At 48.5% G+C, this 19370-nt stretch overlaps 2 protein-coding genes across 4 annotated transcripts; both read left to right on the top strand.

Annotated features, from left to right (window-relative positions):
• Positions 1-5612: 5612 nt before the first annotated feature.
• On the top strand, positions 5613-12479 carry PSME3 (proteasome activator subunit 3). Of its 2 annotated transcripts, none has more exons than XM_047706949.1 (11): positions 5613-5857; positions 6556-6588; positions 6710-6772; positions 6981-7085; positions 8202-8250; positions 8802-8914; positions 9151-9219; positions 9374-9441; positions 9541-9595; positions 9720-9806; positions 10690-12479. In XM_047706949.1, exons 1-11 carry the CDS (start codon positions 5816-5818, stop codon positions 10768-10770), a joined length of 765 nt encoding a protein of 254 aa, XP_047562905.1. In that variant the 5' UTR covers positions 5613-5815; the 3' UTR covers positions 10771-12479. The 2 variants fall into 2 exon arrangements, with proteins under 2 accessions (XP_047562905.1, XP_047562906.1); XM_047706950.1 differs by lacking the exon at positions 5613-5857 and adding an exon at positions 6364-6453.
• A 141-nt stretch (positions 12480-12620) lies between these two features.
• Positions 12621-18913, top strand: AOC2 (amine oxidase copper containing 2). Of its 2 annotated transcripts, XM_047706947.1 has the most exons (4): positions 12621-15451; positions 17299-17584; positions 17823-17952; positions 18274-18913. In XM_047706947.1, the coding sequence occupies exons 1-4, from the start codon at positions 13864-13866 to the stop codon at positions 18538-18540; spliced, it is 2271 nt and encodes a 756-aa protein (XP_047562903.1). In that variant the 5' UTR covers positions 12621-13863; the 3' UTR covers positions 18541-18913. The 2 variants fall into 2 exon arrangements, with proteins under 2 accessions (XP_047562903.1, XP_047562904.1); XM_047706948.1 differs by lacking the exon at positions 18274-18913 and having other exon boundaries at positions 17705-17951.
• The last annotated feature ends 457 nt before the right edge of the window (positions 18914-19370 follow it).

Below are 19370 nucleotides of genomic sequence, written 5' to 3'. Positions count from 1 at the left end.
GATAAAATAACAAATACAGGAAGTTAGGGAATAGTGTCATAATGTTACCCTTAATCTCACCACACTGTAACTTTTATGGTTTCCATTCAGATGTATTTTTCCTGTGTACTTTAACAGTTGTATTTGTATTTATAATCTGTATGTAATTTTTGTATCCTGTTTTTAAAATTTAATGTTACATATTATATTTTTCATTTTGCTACACAATTTTTGTAATTGCCATTCTCATATGTTGCATTATGTTACATCAAATGAGTGGCTTTAATGTATTTCTTCTTTGCTGGAAATTTCCATTGTTTCCAGTTTGGGTGATTACAATAATGCTGCAATGAAAAGCTGACTGCTTCCTTGTGTTAGAGTCTCACAATTGGGATTATTGAATTAAAAGAGCATGGGTATTTCATGTCTATTGACTAACATTAGCAATTGCATTAGAAAGCGGTTGCACATAATTATATTCTCCCCCCAGTAGCATATGAGAGAGTCTGTTTCACAATATCCTGGCCAGTATTAGATATCATATATCTGATGAATAAGGGCCAAAAAAAAAAAAAAATGGCACTTCCCTGTTATTTTCACTGGCATTATTGGTTACTTGTATATATTGGCTTGCTGTAGTTTCTCTTTTGTGAATTTTGTTTGCATCTTTTGCTCATTTATCTGCTAGGTTCTTAATATTTTTCTTAATATTTTCCATCAATTTATGCAACTTCTATTTAATTAAGGTGTTTTCCAGATGTGTGAAAGTTTTACATTTTTATAAAGTCAAATCTGCTTTTTTTTCCTTAAGATTTTATTTATTTGTTTGAGAGAGAGAACATGAGAGGAGAGAGGTCAGTGGGAGAAGCGGGCTCCCTACCGAGCAGGGAGCCCAATGCGGGACTCAATCCCAGGACTCCAGGATCATGACCTGTGCCGAAGGCAGCTGCTTAACCAACTGAGCCACCCAGGCGCCCCAAATCTGCTTTTTTTCTCAGTGACTTATATTGTTTAGAAAGTTGTTTCCATGGGATAAATAAATATTAAAATGAAATTTAAAATTTTTGAGATTTTATTTATTTATTTGAGAGAGAGTGGGAGAGAGAGCACGAGCGCGGGAGAGCAGAGGGAGAGGGACAAGCAGATTCCCCACTGATCATGGAGCCTGAGATCGTGACCAGAGCTGAAACCAAGAGTTGGACACTAGGACAAGAAGTGAGGAAGTGGAGGGGCACCTGGGTAGCTCAGTTGGTTAAGCATCTGTCTTCCGTTCAGGTCATGATCCCAGATCAACCCCCACATTGGGCTCCCTGCTCATCAGGCTCCCTGCTCCCACTCTTCCCTCACCCCCTCCTCCCTGCTTGTGTTCTCTCTCTTTCTCTCTCTCTCTCAAAAAGATAAAATAAATAAAATCTTCAAACAACAGCCACAACAAGTGAGGAGATGGAGAAAAGCATACTCATATAGGATGCATTATACAGGTAAAGCTAACAGGACCTGCTGATGAATTAGATGTGGCAAGAGGAAGGAAAGAGAGGAATCAAGGTTGACAGTTCAATGTTGGTTTGAACAACTAAGTGGATAGTTGTCTTTTACTGATATGAGAAAGGGCAGGAAAATAACAGGTGTATGGAAGAATCCAGAATCCTGGTTTGGCCTCATCATGCTTCAGATGTCTATTCGTTACCCAAATAGGAATGTCAAATAGACAATTGGAGCTCAGTGAAGATGTCAGGACTGGAGATACAAATTTAGAACCATCTGCATACAGATGGTATTTATAGCTATGAACATGGGTGATACCTCTTAGGGAGAAAGTGTAAGAGGAGAATAATAAAGGATGTAGGACTAAGCCCTGGAGCATGCCACCATTAGGAAGTAAGCAGTGGAGGAAGACCCAGCAAAGGGAATAGGTCATCAATAAGGTTGGAGGAATGTTGGAAGAACAGCTTGCCATATAAGTGGTTAGGGGTGCCTGGGTGGCTAAGTCAGTTAAGTGTCCAACCCTTGATTTTGGCCTATGATTTTTGGTCATAATGGTAGGGTTCTGAGATTGAGCCCCATATTGGGTTCCAAGTTCAGTAGCGAGTCTGCTTGAGATTGTATCTCTCCCTCTCCCTCTGGCCCTTCCCCTGCTCACACACTCTCTAAATAAATAAATACAATCTTTAAAAAAATTTTTTTTTAAAGTGGAGTGGTTAATGTGTACCACCCAGAAATGCAAGATGAAGAGAGGTAACCCCTGGTGCTATCAGTATGGCAACTGGTAACCTAACAAGAACTATCTCAGTGAGAACATGGGGTGGGAGAGCCTGATTGGAGTGGACTGGAATGAATGGGAGATGAAGTAAAGTAAGAGACAATAATATCATTCAAGAAATCTTAGCATGGAGAAGAGCAGAGAAATGGAGTGATAGCTACAGAGGAATCTGGGTCCATTTTTCTCAAGATGGGAGAAATCTATCATGTTTGGAAATGATCCAACAGAGAGGGATAAATCTAACATGGGGAAAAAATGGATAATCACAGGAGCAGAGACCTAGAGAAAGTGAAGTGTATGGGACCCAATGCACGAAGAGTTGGTTTTTGATGGGAACAGGGTCTTTCCTTTAATGAAAGAGGAGGAAAGGCAGAAAGTACTTATGGGTTGGCAAACTTAGTGGGGAGAGGAAGTTCTCATTTGCTTCTGTCTTCTCAATGAAGAATCAGCCAAAATCATAAATTGGATGTGGTGGTGGAGGAATTGTCCAGGATTAAGGAAATGAGAAAGCACCACAGTCATTTGGAGTGTGTGAGAGTATACTTGTCAGGGACAAGTAATAGGTTCTCTGCAGTGTTGTGCACCCATGTGGACATGAATTTAAAGTGGTACCAGTCATCAGTAATCACGTTTGATTCACAAGCACCAGAAATGAATAGAGTTTGGTAAATGTAGTGGCCCTCAACAATTGTTCACTGAATACATAAATAAATGAGTGGAGTGTTATATAAAACGTTTGGACAGGGAAGGAGGAAGGAAAATAAAGAACGAATGTGTATCTGTCGTCTTACAACCTACCTAAAAATAAAACACAATTATTTGAAAACAAAGCCATATTTCAACAAACACAAACATACGAAGTTTTCAACTTAAAGTTATTAATTCTGAAAGAAATGCAGGGTAATCACATACTTAAGATAGGATGAAGTTAATTTGGGAAAGCATTCCTGAAGTTAACTTCCAGATCAGAGTTTACACTGATCTGTACAGTAGGTACAAGTGTTAACAGAAAGCAGAGGTAAAATAGAGAAAACTAATAGACATTAATAAGGAAGACGGGTAATATGGACTATATTGCATATAGTCTTGAAGAAATGGAAACAGACCTGGAGTTTGGAAGCAGCGATGATAATAATTATATAGTGTAAGGAGTAATCTCTTCATGCTAAGCACCAACAGGTAACTTAGTTGACAATAGCTGCTATTTATCTGGTCCCTGCCTTGTGTCCACACACTGTGTTAGTTGTTTGTTTTTTTTTTTTACATATTTATGATTTCTAATATTCACAAACAGTCCACAGAATTGCACACTATTTATTTATAATCAAAATTCCTTTTCACAGATGAGGGAATTGAGACCCAGCATTTCAGTCATTTCCCAAAAATATCACAGAAAGGAACTGAGGTAGGATTAACCCAGGTCTCTGATTCCAAAGGCCATAGTCAATGGCACTTAATTTATTTATTTTAAAGATCTTATTTATTTGACAGGCAGAGAGCACAAGTAGGCAGAGAGAGAGAGAGAGAGAGAGAGAGAGAGGAAGGGAAGCAGGCTCCCTGCTGAGCAGAGAGACCAATTCGGGGCTCGATCCCAGGACACGGGGATCATGATCTGAGGTGAAGGCAGAGGCCTTAACCCACTGAGCCACACAGGCGCCCCAATGGCACTTTATTTAATTGTGTATTCCTGCCATTTCCCTTGTGCTTAGCACAGAGGCGTTCCCAGGATAAATGCTGAGCAGCAAGAATGACTCCAAAATGTAGATTAGACAACCTGCCTTCCTACTTAATTCAAAGAGGCGCCTGGGTGGCTCAGTGGGTTGAGCCTCTGCCTTCGGCTCAGGTCATGGTCTCACGGTCCTAGGATCCAGCCCTGCACTGGGCTCTCTGCTCAGTGGGAAGCCTGGTTCCCCTCAGCCCCTGCCTGCCTCTCTGCCTACTTGTGATCTCTGTCAAATAAATAAAATCTTAAAAAAAAATAAAATAGGCCCCTGGTGTTCTCTACCTCAGTCATTTCCTAACATTCATCAAATTTTGCAGTTATGTTGTCAGGTTATTTTCTGGTGTCTTTCGCCAGTATTAAGACCCAGGAGGCCAGAGAACTTGAGTCTTGTTTAACTTTTGACTTCCCTGAGATGTGCTTTTCTATTTTTTTTTTTTAAGATTTTATTTGTTTCTTTTGAGAGAGCGAGCACAAGCAGGGGGAAGAGGCAGAGGCAGAGAGAGAAGCAGACTCCCTGCTAAGCAAGGAGCCTGATGCAGGACTCAACCCCAGCACCCTGGGATCATGACCCCAGCGGAAGGTAGAGGCTTAACCGGCTGAGCTACCCATGTGCCTGAGATGTGCTTTTCAATACAGGAGTCACTGACCACATGAGGAACCTCTGAATCGAGATCTACAATAAGTGTAAAATCCATACTCGATTTCAAAGACTTGGCTTGAGAAAAGAATGTGTAAGATCTCATCCATATTTTTATATTGATTACATATCGAAAAGATAATCTTTGGATAAACCGGGTTAAATTTATGATTAAAATTATTTTCACCTGTTTTGCCTTTTAACGTGACTACTAGATAATTTTTATTCACATAAGTGCCTCGCGTATTTCTAGTCTCTGGGACAATGCTGTTCCAGGGCCTAGTACCGGGTCCTGCCCCTATTTTATTGCGCGAAATAACCAATGTTAAGAGACCGGATGAATGAAGAGCTATGGTCTCTGCCTCTTATTAGGAAAATAGAATATGGCATTATCCTGTAAGTCAGGAGATCTGGGTTCTGGTCCAGGTTTACTGGAAATACTATGCAGCCTTGGACAAGCAGTGCCCCACTCTAGGTGTCAATTTGCCCATCGGGCAGCTAATCTCTGAGGTCTCGAAGTCTAGGAGAGTAAGTGGCGGAGAAAGGTGGGGAAGCCTGGTACAACAGGACTAGACTTCTGTTTGGCTCCATCCTAACACTAGGGCTTCGGTCGACGGGAGGAGGCAGCAAAAATCACAGACTAGAAGCCCCGAGTCCCGCGCCGGGACCTCCGGCTTCCTCGGGCCGACGTCACTGGGACGCGACGGCGTGGTCCTCCCGTCCCCGAGGCGGCAGCGGTTCAGAAGGTTCCCCCCGGCGAGGGCGAGCGCCGAGCTAATAGAAGGTCAAACAATACTCGAGTCTCTCTAATGCTCAGTTTTCAGCAAACCACCTTCTGCCACCCTCCTCCCACTTCGCCCTTACCCGGCACAAGAAGCCAGGGGATACGAGTCCAGCCCCAAGCGTCCAGTGCTGGACCCTAGCGCGGCTGCGCAGGGCACGTGCGCTTCTCCGGGGTCCCGGCGATTGGCTGTGACGTAACTTCCGGCGTGAGCGGCGAAAGCCGGGAGGGCGAGCGAGAGAGCGAGCAGGCAGCAGGCAGCAGGCGGGCGGGCGGACGGCACGGAGGGAGGGAGAGAGCGAGCGAGCAGTGAGTGAGCCAGCGAGGGCGGCCGCGTCCCTAGAACAGCCGAGATTCTTCCCGTCCCTCTGATCCCCTCCCCGGAGCCCACAGCGCCTCCGGTCTCCTGTGGAGCGGACACGGCCCGGCCCGGCCATGGCCTCGTTGCTGAAGGTGGATCAGGAAGTGAAGCTCAAGGTAGCGGCACCGGTCCGGGCCTCCTAACCCCTCGCTTCGATCCCCAAGCAGTCCGACCGGCTTCCCACTCCCCATGGCGTCTTTGTCTCCCTGGGGACATCAGCTCTGAGCTTCCGCTCAGCTCAGCCCAGCCCCCCACTCCCGGAGATGGCATCGGGGGAGAGGATAATATAGGGTGGCCTTCTGAACCGCGTCTGGTGGTGGAGAGCCCTGGTGAGACCTCCGCAGACACGTGGTGGACTCAGCACTTTAGGCCAGTGACAGCTGGAAGTCCCCCAGCTCAGCAACGTCCCCGCCTCCGGATGCTACTACTACTCTCTCTGCCCCTACCCTTGGTGTCAGACCTGCTTGATATCAAAGGCTAGGTCTGGATGGGGGCTTGGCACGTTTGTGAGCTCATATCTCCCCTGTCTACCTGCCTTTTGTTTGCTCTCAAATTCAGACAGCTTCAGACTCAGGGAGGGAGGGTGAGAGGGAAGACAGGTGGGTGCTACTCTCAAGCCCCCCTTCCCTCTCCTGAGATGGAGAAATGGATCCTCAAAAAGATAAAGTATTTACAGTCTGGGGGCCTCTCAGCTTCTCATTACAATTATAAGGTGAGGGGAAGACAGCTGGATTTGGGTTTTCCCATCCTGCCGGTACCCCTGTTGCCAGGTACTGACTTGCTGTTACTGAATTGCTCTCTTTGTTAATTTTAGGTTGATTCTTTCAGGGAGCGGATCACAAGTGAGGTGAGTGCAATAAATAGAAAAATAAGCGTTGGTTGATAGTTCGGAATTTCCCAGAGAAGAGATCTATAGAGAGAGACTTTCCCGCAGTTATTAATTGAAGTGTATTTTCCTTCATCTTTAGGCAGAAGACTTGGTGGCAAATTTTTTCCCAAAGAAGTTGTTAGAACTTGATAGTTTTTTGAAGGTGAGAGAGACCCTTTTCTTTTTTTCAAATTCCACCCCCCCCCCTTTTTTTTTGGCTCTGGTCTTTCTGTCAAATGGGAGAAATCATGTGTTGATTCTACTTTGTTTTGTACAGTAAAACACTCTATTTCTTGCCCTTCAAATGAAATACTTCTTTGTTCATTTTGAAAAGACTAATGTTGTTTTGGGGGTGGGTGTCTCTCTTTCAGGAACCAATCCTAAACATCCATGACCTAACTCAGATCCACTCAGACATGAATCTCCCAGTCCCTGACCCCATTCTTCTCACCAATAGCCACGATGGACTGGACGGTGTGAGTGTCCTGCATTTTTCTTTGTATTCTGAAGCAGTAGTTCTCTATTCTCTGTTCTCTACTTCCTAGTCAATTTGAACATGTACAGAGGTAACAGTGGGATTAGGGTCTAGGAATGAGGGCTTTTACAGACATGCTGATTCCAGTATACCACTTTTAGACCCTGATTTTCATTTATAGCATGAAGTGTATAACCTGATGCTACTCTGTCCTAGAGTGAGTGCCACATAGGACTGATAGCTGCAGGTTCCCTCAGGTTGTCTGGTCTGTCCCTATGGCTCTAAGCAAGAGTTTTCTCACCTATGTCAGTGTCTTATTTTTCTTTTTCTTTTAAAGATTTTATTTATTTGACAGAGAGAGATACAGTGAGAGAAGGAGTGCAAGCTGGGGGAGTGGGAGAGGGAAAAGCAGGCTTCCTGCCCAGCAGAGAGCCCGATGCGGGGCTTGATCCCAGGACCCTAGGATCATGACCTGAGCCGAAGGCAGACGCTTAACGACTTGAGCCCCCCATGCGCCCCTGTGTCAGTGTCTTGAGTATTGTTACAGGATGAGCAGTTTTTGTTGTGTATTGGACTGTAGTCCCTGTCTTTGTTACATATCTTTAGCACCTAGTGCTTGTCAGTTACATGACCACATTTTATAATAACAGTGATAACACTGTATTGTTGTTTGAGTTACTGTCTCATTGATAGAGCTTGCAATTCTGGAAAGCAGAAGCTGTCATAATCAACTTTGTGTCCCCAGCACCTAGTTCTATATCTGGCACATAACAGGTGCTAAGCACATGTTTGTTGATTGAATATTGTGCTTCTTTGTGGAACCAGAAGATGTGTACCTATTCCCTTAATGATCCTCACCCTTCATTGACTGGTTCATTTTTCCTGTTGTTTATAGTATCCACCCCTCCCCCCAAGTGCTTAATATGTCAGTTGAAAGGTTGATCTTCCCAGCTAGAGCGTAAGTTGCTTTGTGGCAAGAATCTTTCCTTAAAGCCCTGTATGTGCTTAGAAAATTGTGTATAAATTAAAACAACCTATGGGGCAAAGTTACCCAAAGGGGAACTTGTGATGGGGATATGGGTGTCAAGAGCAGGCTAATTCCTGTCTCTATCCGTAGCCCACTTACAAGAAGCGAAGGTTGGATGAGTGTGAAGAGGCCTTCCAAGGTAAGAGCCAGCCCTACCCCACCTACTCCCTGGTTTGCAGCCCTGAGCAGGGGGATTGATCTGGCAGTCTCTGATCAGGAAATAAGATCAGACTTGATTTTCCAGAGTTCGCATTCCCGCGTTCTCCAAACATGGTCATTATTTAGCACCCAAAACCTAATGTCCCAGTAAACAGGGAGGGCTTTGCTTAGTGCAGACTGCCAAGGGAGAGAGGTTGGAGGTGGCTGCACATTTCAGGTTTTTCACAGAAGTCCAAGTTCCACATTATTTTCTCTTCAGTAATCGTTGGTACATTAAATCTTTAGAGCGTATTTTCATTTCCTTGTTCTTCAGACTTTTGGCATACTTTAGACACTCATTTGTTAATCCGTACATTTTCTTTTTTTGATTCTGTTGGTGGGGTCATGGTTTGTAGGTAGGATTGTGGCAGATAAAAGGCAGAGTTCCTAGCATCTCATGGCTCTGGGGAAGGAGAGAGAAATGTGGGGTGTAGGGGTGTTAATGTCCTGCCCTCCACCCCAGTCGTTTGACCTTCTTCATGTCCCTGCCAGGAACCAAGGTGTTCGTGATGCCCAATGGGATGCTAAAAAGCAACCAGCAGCTAGTGGACATTATTGAGAAAGTGAAACCTGAGATCCGGCTGCTGATTGAGAAATGCAACACGGTGAGGCAGGGGCTAGTGACCTGTGGGCTGACCCCCAAAAGCCTGGTTTGAACTATGAAAAATGTTGGATGTGGGGCAGGAAGCGTGGAGATGATAGAGGAGTTAGCACATGAAGTATCTTGGCTCCCTTGTTCCCGGCATCTGGTCCTAGCTAGCAGCATGGGCTGTATACTTCATGGCTTTGGCAGAAAAAGCAAAGGTCCTCATATGTACATATTGGTCCTCTCACCCTTCAGGTCAAAATGTGGGTACAGCTCTTGATTCCCAGGATAGAAGATGGGAACAACTTCGGGGTATCCATTCAGGTAACGTGCTTGCATACAAACTGGAGAGGAAGGTTCAGAAGGCTTACTCTCCTTTTCAACCTGCTTTGTTTGTTTTCCCCTGGTCTGCTCTTTGGATGACATGGAAATGACTTGACCTCAACACCTGGGTTTGTTTTTTGTTTTTTTTTTTTAGGAGGAGACAGTTGCAGAACTAAGAACTGTTGAGAGTGAAGCTGCATCTTATCTGGACCAGATATCTAGGTAGGGCTTCTTGGGCTTAGCCCAGGAATTGGGGGCTGGTGACGTGGCAAGCACCGTCCAGGGTCTCCTGCAGCTTCCTCCTCTTCTCTCTCCTTTTAGATATTATATTACAAGAGCCAAATTGGTTTCTAAAATAGCTAAATATCCCCATGTGGTAAGTAAGGGTTTGGGGTCTGAGGGTGGATGTGGAAGGGAAAGGGAGGAGTGGCCATTTCCCAGCAAGAGCTGCCTATGGACAGGGTGGCCTCGAGAACTAGCCTTGTCCTCCCTCCTTTCAGGAGGACTATCGTCGCACCGTGACAGAGATTGATGAGAAAGAATATATCAGCCTTCGGCTCATCATATCAGAGCTAAGGAATCAGTATGTAAGTAGCCTTGGCCCCTGCCCACAGTCACCCTGGCTGTTTGTCCTGCCTCTCATTCTCTTGCCGCTCCCTGGGGTTTGAGATGGAGGATGGAGTGGGATAAAATGAAGAGGGTAAATTCTCATCAGCTGAGCGTTGAGAATTAGGAGCTCATTGAGAGTGTGTGGCTTTCTGTCTGGATGGCAGGGAGTGCTGTGCAGTGTAGTTATGAAGGTGTGGGCAGTGGAGTCAGACAGGCTTGGGTTCAGAGCCAATTCTTCCTATAACCTGGCCTTGAGCAAGTTGTTGAACCTTAAACCTCAGGTTTTTCATCTGTAAGATGGAACATCGTATCTATGGCATGAAGATGGGTTTTTTTGTTTTGTTTTGTTTTTTACAGAGATGGTTTTTAAAAACGAGTGAAGTAGGGGTACTTGGGTAGTGCAGTTCATTAAGCATCCAACTTGTGATTTCTGCTCAAGGCATGATAATGCGTAGTGGGACTGAGCCCTGCATCGGGCTCCACAGTCAGTCTGGAGTCTGCTTGAGGTTCTCTCCCTCTGCCCCTCCCCTCACTCATGTGCATGCGTGCACTCTCTCTTAAATAAATAAATCTTTAAAAAAAAAAAAAAAAGTAAAATAGCACGTTGAAAGACCCAGTACCAATTGTTGGTTATGATAGGGGCCCAGCAAATGTTAGTTGTTATTAGACACCTGGGGCCTGGGAAGCTCCCAGGGATCCCTGGTGTGCTGGGGATAGAGAGCAGAGGCAGCCACTTTGGGCTGGGGTTCCAGTGAGTGAGATTGGGATTCTGCATATGATTGCTTGGGGCTTTGTGGGGGTATCTGGTTTCTTTGGGAGGTTGGGGTGGAACAAATTTGATTCCCTGGCCTCTTCTCCCAGGTCACTCTACATGACATGATCCTGAAAAATATCGAGAAGATCAAACGGCCCCGGAGCAGCAATGCAGAGACACTGTACTGAGGCCAGGGCCAGGGCCAGGGGACTCTGTGAGTCTGGCTCAAGACCGACATTGCCTTGGTTTGTTACATGACTATCGTGATGGGGAAACTGGCTGGAAATAGTAATCACACCTCTCTCTGTTTTTAGTTAGAGTCTAATGAAACTCTCATGTAGTTCTGTGACGTGTTTACCTCTTTTTTCAGGCCTCAGGAACTCTTCTATTTCCTTCCCTAATGCCCCACACCCGACATGTCCTAATTTCTGGAGCAGTCCAGCTTTGTGTGTGCAGGGCGTTGGCACAAGAAAACTTGTGTTTTCTCTCCCTGCCCTCGCCCTCCTGTGTCTTGAGCTTTGTGTCGTTTTTTTTTTCCCCCTTTTGTTGACTAGTTGATTAGAAGCTGAGGGAACTGGAAGGAAAGTGCTAGGTGTTGGGGGATGCTGTCCAGCTCCTCTCTGATGTAAGGTTAGTGTCTCTTGCCACTGTGTGGGACATTGGATTCTCCCCCCAGTTTCCCTGATGATAACTTAGGGTCTCCCATCTGCATACATCCCACCTTGAACCTGATCATGACAAGAAACACCTTAGGCCTTCTGCCAAGTCCCTAGCTCCTTGAGATGTTTTTATAACTAGGATTTTCACATACATATATGTGTGTGATAGACACATACATACAGACATGCACGCACATGCCTTCCTACTCCATCATCTGATTTCCCCATCCCATCATCTGTTGTTTTCCTGTGTCCCGTCACCCCCATCCCATGAATTCTGTCACACACACATCATTCAGAAGCTGATAGTAGTCAGTCCTCACCTACCGGGGCCCATCGTTCTGCTATTACATATATAGCCTCTCAGTGCCCAGAGGCTGATGAATTGGAGGAGAGATGAGAAGCAGAGGATTTGGGGGACGGCCTCTCCCTCTGTGACTCGGGTCTTTGGGGGCGTCATTGCAAAGGCTGGTCCTCTGACTCCTGGGTGCCTCTTCTAGGCCAGTTGTAAATCGGGGTGGGTTGTCTGCCGCTGTGAAGGCCAGATGCTGCTGCTTCTGCTGGGCTTTCCTGTGGGACAAATAGTTCTCTTATTTATAGTGTTGTGCTTCCAAGGAAAGCAGCACCTGCGTATATGTGTGTGTGTGTGTGTGTGTGTGTGCACACCTGCGTGTATGCATTGTGTGTATGTGAAAATCCGCTGGGCAAGTCAAAACCACGGAAGAGTTGCCTCCTGTTCCTCAAATCTTCCTGAGCTCTCACTTGTTACAGCTTTTCTTCTAACCCTCATCAAAGCCCCACTTTCATTCTGCCGCTACTGGAGGGTCCGTATCTGCGGTCAGCCTGCCAGTGACTCTCTCTGTGTCTGTTTCGGACTTTAATTCTTCCCCTGTCTTCCTCTTGCCTTTAACCCCAATCACATTTCCACCCAGCTGCATCATTTTTACTCCCGGTATGCTATAGAGAAGGAGTCAGGATGCTGTCTTCCCATGAATAGTACTCAGTAACAAACCAATTGCATTTTAGTTGGGCAGTGCCCCTACCTACCCTCCAGATCCCCTTCCAGCTAAAACCCTCCCCCCCTCCCCACCATGTGTTTCTCAGTTTCCCTTTTTGTTTGTTGGATTATCCTGCTGCCCCTTCTCACTCTATCACCCTCGGATCGTAATGTAAAATTCTTTTACCATGTCAAGAAATTATTAAAAATGCAGGTACTTTGACCTCTTTCTAAAGCTGCAGACCCTGGTGCGATGCTCTGGTGGCTGGGGATATGCCCACACTCAGGTGCGTGCCTGTGGAACCCCCCACCTCCACGTACACCTCCAGCCACCCTATTGGGTGTTTTTATACCAGTTGAGCTGCCTCTTTTCTCTCAAATAATGGAAAGGCTGAGGCTTCTGCCTACCTAGAGGCAGGGGTGGGTCCTTCATTTGTGGTCAGTCTGAATTATGTGAAAGTTAGCTCTTCCCAAACCTAAGCTGCTTCTGTCTAACCTGCCCAGATGGCAGTGCCTTGCTCCCTCTGCCCGTTGATACCCAGGAACTGCCAGTAGAGGCTGCTCTAGTTCCGTGGCTGGGGGATCACCTGGTTTGAGGCACAGCCTACCAGCTCACTTTCTTGACCTTCGACGAATTCTCCCCACTGAATAGTGTCTTAAATTTCTTGAGGAGATGCCAGGGATTCCTGCTTTGGTTTTTCCAATGACTTGGGAGGGCTGTCTAGGATTCTAGCTCTCTCTGAAATAAAGCTTCCTCAACTTCAACCTTGCAGAGTAGCCTTTTGATACCCAGTGATCCCCTCACTGATTCTCTGCAAAAAGAGATTTAAGGTCTGAAACGGTGGAGGAACGTCTGCTGTATTCTGTTTCAGAGCTCGGTAGCAGTAGCTAACAATTTTTGAATGCCTCCCCTGTGTTGGGCTCTGTTAAGTGCTTTATGTGAATGACCATATTTAATTTTCATGACTCTGGGGTAGGTGACTCCTCCCTTATGGGTGAGGACAGTGAAATTCATGAGAAGTAACTCCTCTAGGTCCCACAGCATAGGGATCTGACCGCTGAGCCCAGGTGCTCACCTTTCCTTTCCCTCTGACTAGCTAAAAGAGACCTGATACTTATACCAAGCAAGGACTTGGCCTCTGGCAGCAGGCCAAGCACTTACTGCTGAACTGGGCGGTGGGTTGTGGGAATATTGGCAGGTGGTGCCTGCGAGGAGGCAGGGAAATGGATAGTTTTGGCGCCTGCCTGCAGCACACAGCACTTAACTGGGCGTCTGAGGTTTGCATTCTCCCTCAGACCTGTTCTGAGTGCAAGGTGGAGTTTAGAGTTAATCCACATGGCCCTCTAGTCTGGTCTGAATGACAGCAGTCAGGACTCCTGCCGGGCGGCCGCCAGGAGCCCAGGGGCAGGGGAGAGCCTATGCACGTGGAAGGAGTGCCTGGAGCCAAACCACGGAACAGAAAATTGGAACAGAATTATATAAATTAAGGTCAGAAATTTCCTGTCCAGCCCACAGGGTGGAGTTTTCTCCATCCCTATCCATCCTGCTGAATATAAGCCCTGATTTGATGTTAGTAACTGGAAGGAGCCGCTGGTAGGACTCTCCTTAGCTCTCCGCATTCACCATGAATCTCAAGGTAGTCCTCGTATTCCTGGCACTGTCCCTCATTACCATCTTTGCCCTGGCCTATGTCTTGCTGACCAGCCAAGGTGGCTCCAGCCAGCCTCCCCGCTGCCCCTCCGTGTCCCCCAGTGCCCAGCCCTGGACACACCCCAGCCAGAGCCAGCTGTTTGCAGACCTGAGCCGAGACGAGCTGACAGCTGTGATGAGCTTCCTGACCCAGCAGCTAGGGCCAGGCCTGGTGGATGCAGCCCAGGCCCGCCCCTCGGACAACTGCATCTTCTCAGTGGAGCTGCACCTGCCCCCCAAGGCCGCCGCCCTGGCCCACCTGGACAGGGGGAGCCCCCCACCTGCCCGGGAGGCACTGGCCATCGTCTTCTTTGGCGGACAGCCCCAGCCCAACGTGAGTGAGCTGGTGGTGGGGCCGCTGCCACGGCCCTCCTACCTGCGGGATGTGACGGTGGAGCGTTACGGGGGCCCCCTCCCCTACCACCGCCGCCCCATGTTGGGAGCTGAGTTTGCCCAGATGTGGAAGCATCTGAAGGAGGTGGAGCTACCCAAGGCCCCAGGCTTTCTGGCTTCTGTCTTAAACTACAATGGCTCTACTTTGGCACCTCTACATGCCACCCCCAGTGGCTTGCGCTCAGGGGATCGTGCTACCTGGATAGCCCTCTACCATAACATCTCAGGTGTTGGGATTTTCCTTCACCCAGTGGGGCTGGAGCTGCTGCTGGACCACAGGGCCCTGGACCCTGCCCGCTGGGCTGTCCAACGGGTCTTCTACCTTGGGCGCTACTATGCAGACTTGGGACAGTTGGAATGGGAGTTTAAGGCTGGCCGCCTGGAAGTGGTTAGGGTTCCTCTCCCCCTGCCAAATGGGGCTTCATCCTTGAAGTCCCGGACCTCCCCAGGTCCTCTCCCCCCTCTTCAGTTCTCACCCCAGGGCTCCCAGTACAGTGTGCAGGGGAACCTGGTGGCATCCTCCCTCTGGACATTTACCTTTGGTCATGGGGTGTTCAGTGGCATGAGGATTTTTGATATTCGGTTCAAGGGCGAGCGAGTGGCCTACGAAGTCAGTGTCCAGGAGTGTGTATCCGTCTATGGTGCTGATTCACCCAAGACAATGATGACCAGATACTTGGATAGCAGCTATGGACTTGGCCGTCACAGCCGGGGCTTGGTTCGGGGCGTTGACTGTCCCTATCAGTCTACGATGGTGGACATCCACATATTAGTGGGCACAGGGACAGTCCAGCTGCTCCCAGGGGCTGTGTGTGTATTTGAGGAGGCACAAGGACTACCCCTTCGGAGGCACCACAATCACCTCGAGAGTCATTTCTATGGTGGTTTGGCTGGCTCGGCCCTTGTAGTCAGGTCTGTGTCATCTGTAGGCAACTATGACTACATTTGGGACTTTGTACTGCACCCAAATGGGGCGCTGGAAGGGCGGGTTCATGCCACAGGCTATATCAACACGGCTTTCCTGAGTGGGAGTGAGGAGAGCCTCCTCTTCGGAAACCGTGTGGGGGATCGAGTGCTGGGGGCAGTGCACACGCATGCCTTCCACTTCAAGCTGGACCTGGATGTGGCAGGTGAGTGCTCGGGTGAGGACTGAGACTCGGGGTGGAGCAGAGGGAAGGGAGACCCCCAGATGGAGCCAGAAGCAGCAGAGGGGCACAGGCCAGCACGACAACATACTTTGGAACAGCAGGGGCTGATTGGAGCGTATTCGGCTGTAGTCGGCCTGAAATCCTGGGCGTGCTGGGCATCTACCCTCCGCCTTGCAGGGGTGGTTGTGAAACTTGGCTTAAATGCAATGGCCAGGCCAGGCGGCCTTCGTCTTGATTGCCTCTGCGGCTAGTGAATTTGCCCCGGCAATTGGGGCTGGATTTGGGGCTCTTGACTTTTCTTCCTGATTCTGGGTGACAGTGGAGGAGGGGAAAGCAGGGGCCTGAGCAGAGGTAGGAAGCAGCCTAAGGAGGTTTTCAGCGTAAAGGTGGTCCTGGGGCATGGGGGTGGGGGGTGCTAGTGAGGGTTGCTTCACAGGATTTCATAAAATAGGACATAGGATGGTGGCCCCACCGTCGTCCTGGGGAGGGTCGTCCCACCCCTGCCAGCATATGTCCTCACCGCTGGACCTCCGGGGACACAGCAGGCATGCAATAGGCTTGCTGCAAGTGTAGAAAGGGATTTCTCAAGCGGGCCTCAAAGCAGAGAGAGGACTTCCTGCTCCTGACGGATTTTCGTCAAGAACAAAATAATGAATTTAAACAAATCATGGACTATTAGACCCAGAACGAAAAATAGAAATCTACCAGACCCTCGCCAAGCTGAGGAGGATGGGGGGAGAAGGGGCAAGTGGCTGCCCAGGTAGAATGCTTTGTAACCGCGCATCTTTCTTGTTAAACGGTTTCTTGCCCTCTAGACCATAAAGATGCGGTTTGGGGTTGGAGGAGAACTAAGAAAATAGAATGACCGAATGAACCTATTACCTAGATTATTCTTTGACATATTTGGAATAGGACTTGGATTTGAAGTTTCTCTTCAGCACTTTTGGCATTAAAGAGCCTTGTCTCGGGCAGTGAAGTTGAGTCACAGGTCCTGGATCCCTGGAGTGTGGAGCTCGAGGGACAGGCAGCAGAAGTGCTGGCCTCAGTAGGGCGTGCTCTGTAGGGTGCTGGGTGCCTTCACCATCAGTCCTGTTTAAAGACACTGACACCCCAAACCTGCAGAGCATCGCCAAGTGCCAAGTGGGGAAGATGGGTGTACGTTACAAGTGCAATCGAGTTCTAGGGAATTTTCAGACAATATAAAATCTAAATCTACTCCCGGAAAAAAACAAAAACAACAAAACATCGAAGTGGTCCCCACCTTGTGGAGATGGAAAGCAAAGTTTCAGAGCTGGGACGAAGATGCAGGGCACTCTGGAGGGAGACTGGGTTTTTCCAGCCAGCCTCTCCAAGACAAATCTCTCTTTCATGGTTCCAAGAATGTAACTAGCCACCTGCGTGTGCTTTTCCACTTGCAGAGCTCAGCCACAGAACAGCTTTTATTATGTCCGCTGTAGAGATTGAGAGAGAGAAGTAAAGAATCGGCCCAATGTCTACCGGGTAGACCGGTGCTAACAGAGCTCTGCGGTGATGGATATTTTCCATCTGCGTTGTCTGATGTGTTGGCCACTAGTCCCATGTGGCCAGTGTGACTGAGAAACTTGAATTCTCAAATGGAACTAGCTACTTGTGACTGGTCGTAGCTGTATTGAACGGGGCGAGGTTCAAAGAGGATGGGCTAGCGCTCGAATCCAGGCCTTCTGGCTCCCAGCACGGTGCTCTCTGACGAGCTCTGCCGCCCTTTGTCAGGCCAGCGCAGTGGGCATCGTGGGGGAGGACAAGGGACTCTCTCACCTGGTGTGGAACTCCTCTCCCCCCTCCCCCGGCAGGGCTGAAAAACTGGGTGGTAGCTGAAGATGTGGTGTTTAAACCTGTGGCAGCCCCTTGGAGTCCAGAGCACCACCTGCAGCGGCCACAGCTCACCCGGCAGGTCCTCGGAAGGGAGGACCTCACAGCTTTTTCCTTGGGAGAGCCCCTTCCCCGCTACCTTTATCTGGCTGGCAACCAGACTAATGCCTGGGGTCACCAGCGCGGGTACCGGATCCAGATCCACAGCCCCCTCGGCCTACACATGCCCCTGGAGAGCGACATGGAGAGGGCCCTCAGCTGGGGGAGGTGAGGAGGGTTCCGGGCACTGGGTGGTAGGGAAGGACTGGTCCTCTTCCCCGATCCCAGCTCTTGAAGACCCCAACTCACTGCCCTTGGTTTACCATTCACCCTTGTGCCTCCCCTCAGCTCCAAGTAGATATGGGATGGGAAATGCTCTCCCACAGAACCTGGTCCAAAGGACTTCGAGGCCGAGAATGGCCCCTGACATTTCCTGACACCACCTTCCTTCAACATTCCTGGTCAGATACCAGCTCGTGGTGACCCGGAGGAAGGAGGAGGAGTCACAGAGCAGCAGCATCTATTACCAGAATGACATCTGGACCCCTACTATGGCCTTTGCTGACTTCATCAACAATGAGACCCTCTTAGGAGAGGTTGGTAGCCCTAGAGGCAGAAGAGAAGGGCAACTGAAGCCTGACGTCTTGGCTGCCCAGCCCCTGACTGTAGGTTGGAGGGAATGGTAGGTTTCCAGTTCTCCGACTCAGGGGCCAATGCAGATCATCCCTCGTGAGGTGAGATTAGTCCAGGGGACAGTGAACACCCTCTCACAAGGTCACCCCGCCTGCTGTGTGGACCTGGGGCTGGGTGGAGGCGGAAGTGAGGCTGAGGCTAGAGGTTGGGGACTGTGGCTGAGGAGGGATGGGTCTCTGGGTTTCGCCTCCCCAGAGTCTTTCAGCTTCTCCCTCTTCCCGCAGGACCTGGTCGCTTGGGTTACAGCCAGCTTCCTGCATATCCCCCATGCTGAGGATGTCCCCAATACAGTGACTCTAGGAAACAGAGTTGGCTTCTTGCTCCGACCCTATAACTTCTTTGATGAAGATCCCTCCATCTTCTCCCCTGGCAGCGTCTACTTTGAGAAAGGCCAGGATGCTGGGCTCTGCAGTGTCAACCCCGTGGCCTGTATCCCCAACCTGGCGGCCTGTGTCCCGGACCTGCCCCCTTTCTTTTACCAGGACTTGTAGCCCCAAGGGTGTAGTGGGACATGGAGGGGAGTTGCTGAGACATTTGTACCTTTCTCTCTTCCCACTTCCTGCTCCCTTGACTCCTACCCTCTTAACATTCATTAGGAAAGAGTCTCCCACACTGAACCCCTATATATCCCTTCAGTTAATTCTTATTTCCAGTTCCTCTTGTTTAAATGATGGATGTATACAAATGATATGATTATTAAAAAATTCAAGTGAAACACCACAAATTCTACCACTCAGAAATAGCTAGTGTTCACATCCGGTGAACATCATACCAGACATTTCTTTATGCATGTGCATTGGAATGGAAGAATAGGTAGAATTTTGTAAAAATAGATGGTGTGTGTGATTTATAATAAAAGGTACTACAAGATTTTTTTTATTGCTTGTGTTTCTTCTATTTGACTTTGGAAGTATCTAGAATCCCCCGGAGAATATTAAGGACTCTGGCCAAGGAAATTAGCAAGGGAAGAAGAGAGGGCAAGAGGGACAGACCAGGCCAAGGAATGCTGCTTGGGAAGCTTCGGGGCTGGGGGTGGGGGTTTCCTTGGAAGCAGAACAATAGTTCCAAGTTACAGGAAAGGGAACATCTGGCCCTGGAAGGTGGGGGTTGGAGGAAGAAGCCGGGGTGAGGGGGACAAAGTGCTGCTCTGCGCAGACCTAGCTCCTTACCAGTGCTGCTTTTCCAGGCTCAACTGGTCAGTTGCATTATTTTTAAACCCCGCTCTCCTGCTGCCTCCCCCAGCTCTCCCCAGTTCCAACCCTGACCCAGAGAGCTGAGTCTGATTTGCAGCCTGGAAGACAAAGCCATGTAAGGTCTGTGG

The sequence above is a fragment of the Lutra lutra genome, chromosome 16 (assembly GCF_902655055.1).
Source record: "Lutra lutra chromosome 16, mLutLut1.2, whole genome shotgun sequence".
Taxonomy (NCBI): domain Eukaryota; kingdom Metazoa; phylum Chordata; class Mammalia; order Carnivora; family Mustelidae; genus Lutra; species Lutra lutra.
This window is presented reverse-complemented; position numbering and strand designations above follow the sequence as displayed.

What these genes read in the sequence shown, in the direction of transcription:
- PSME3 (XM_047706950.1), top strand. Translation starts at nt 6,379, where the DNA reads ATGGAGAAATGGATCCTCAAAAAGATAAAGTATTTACAGTCTGGGGGC. An exon ending in TGATTGAGAAATGCAACACG is followed by an intron (nt 8,915 to 9,150) that starts GTGAGGCAGGGG and finishes CTCACCCTTCAG; the next exon opens with GTCAAAATGTGGGTACAGCT. An exon ending in ACTTCGGGGTATCCATTCAG is followed by an intron (nt 9,220 to 9,373) that starts GTAACGTGCTTG and finishes TTTTTTTTTTAG; the next exon opens with GAGGAGACAGTTGCAGAACT.
- AOC2 (XM_047706947.1), top strand. Translation starts at nt 13,864, where the DNA reads ATGAATCTCAAGGTAGTCCTCGTATTCCTGGCACTGTCCCTCATTACC. An exon ending in GCTGGACCTGGATGTGGCAG is followed by an intron (nt 15,452 to 17,298) that starts GTGAGTGCTCGG and finishes CTCCCCCGGCAG; the next exon opens with GGCTGAAAAACTGGGTGGTA. An exon ending in ATGAGACCCTCTTAGGAGAG is followed by an intron (nt 17,953 to 18,273) that starts GTTGGTAGCCCT and finishes CTCTTCCCGCAG; the next exon opens with GACCTGGTCGCTTGGGTTAC.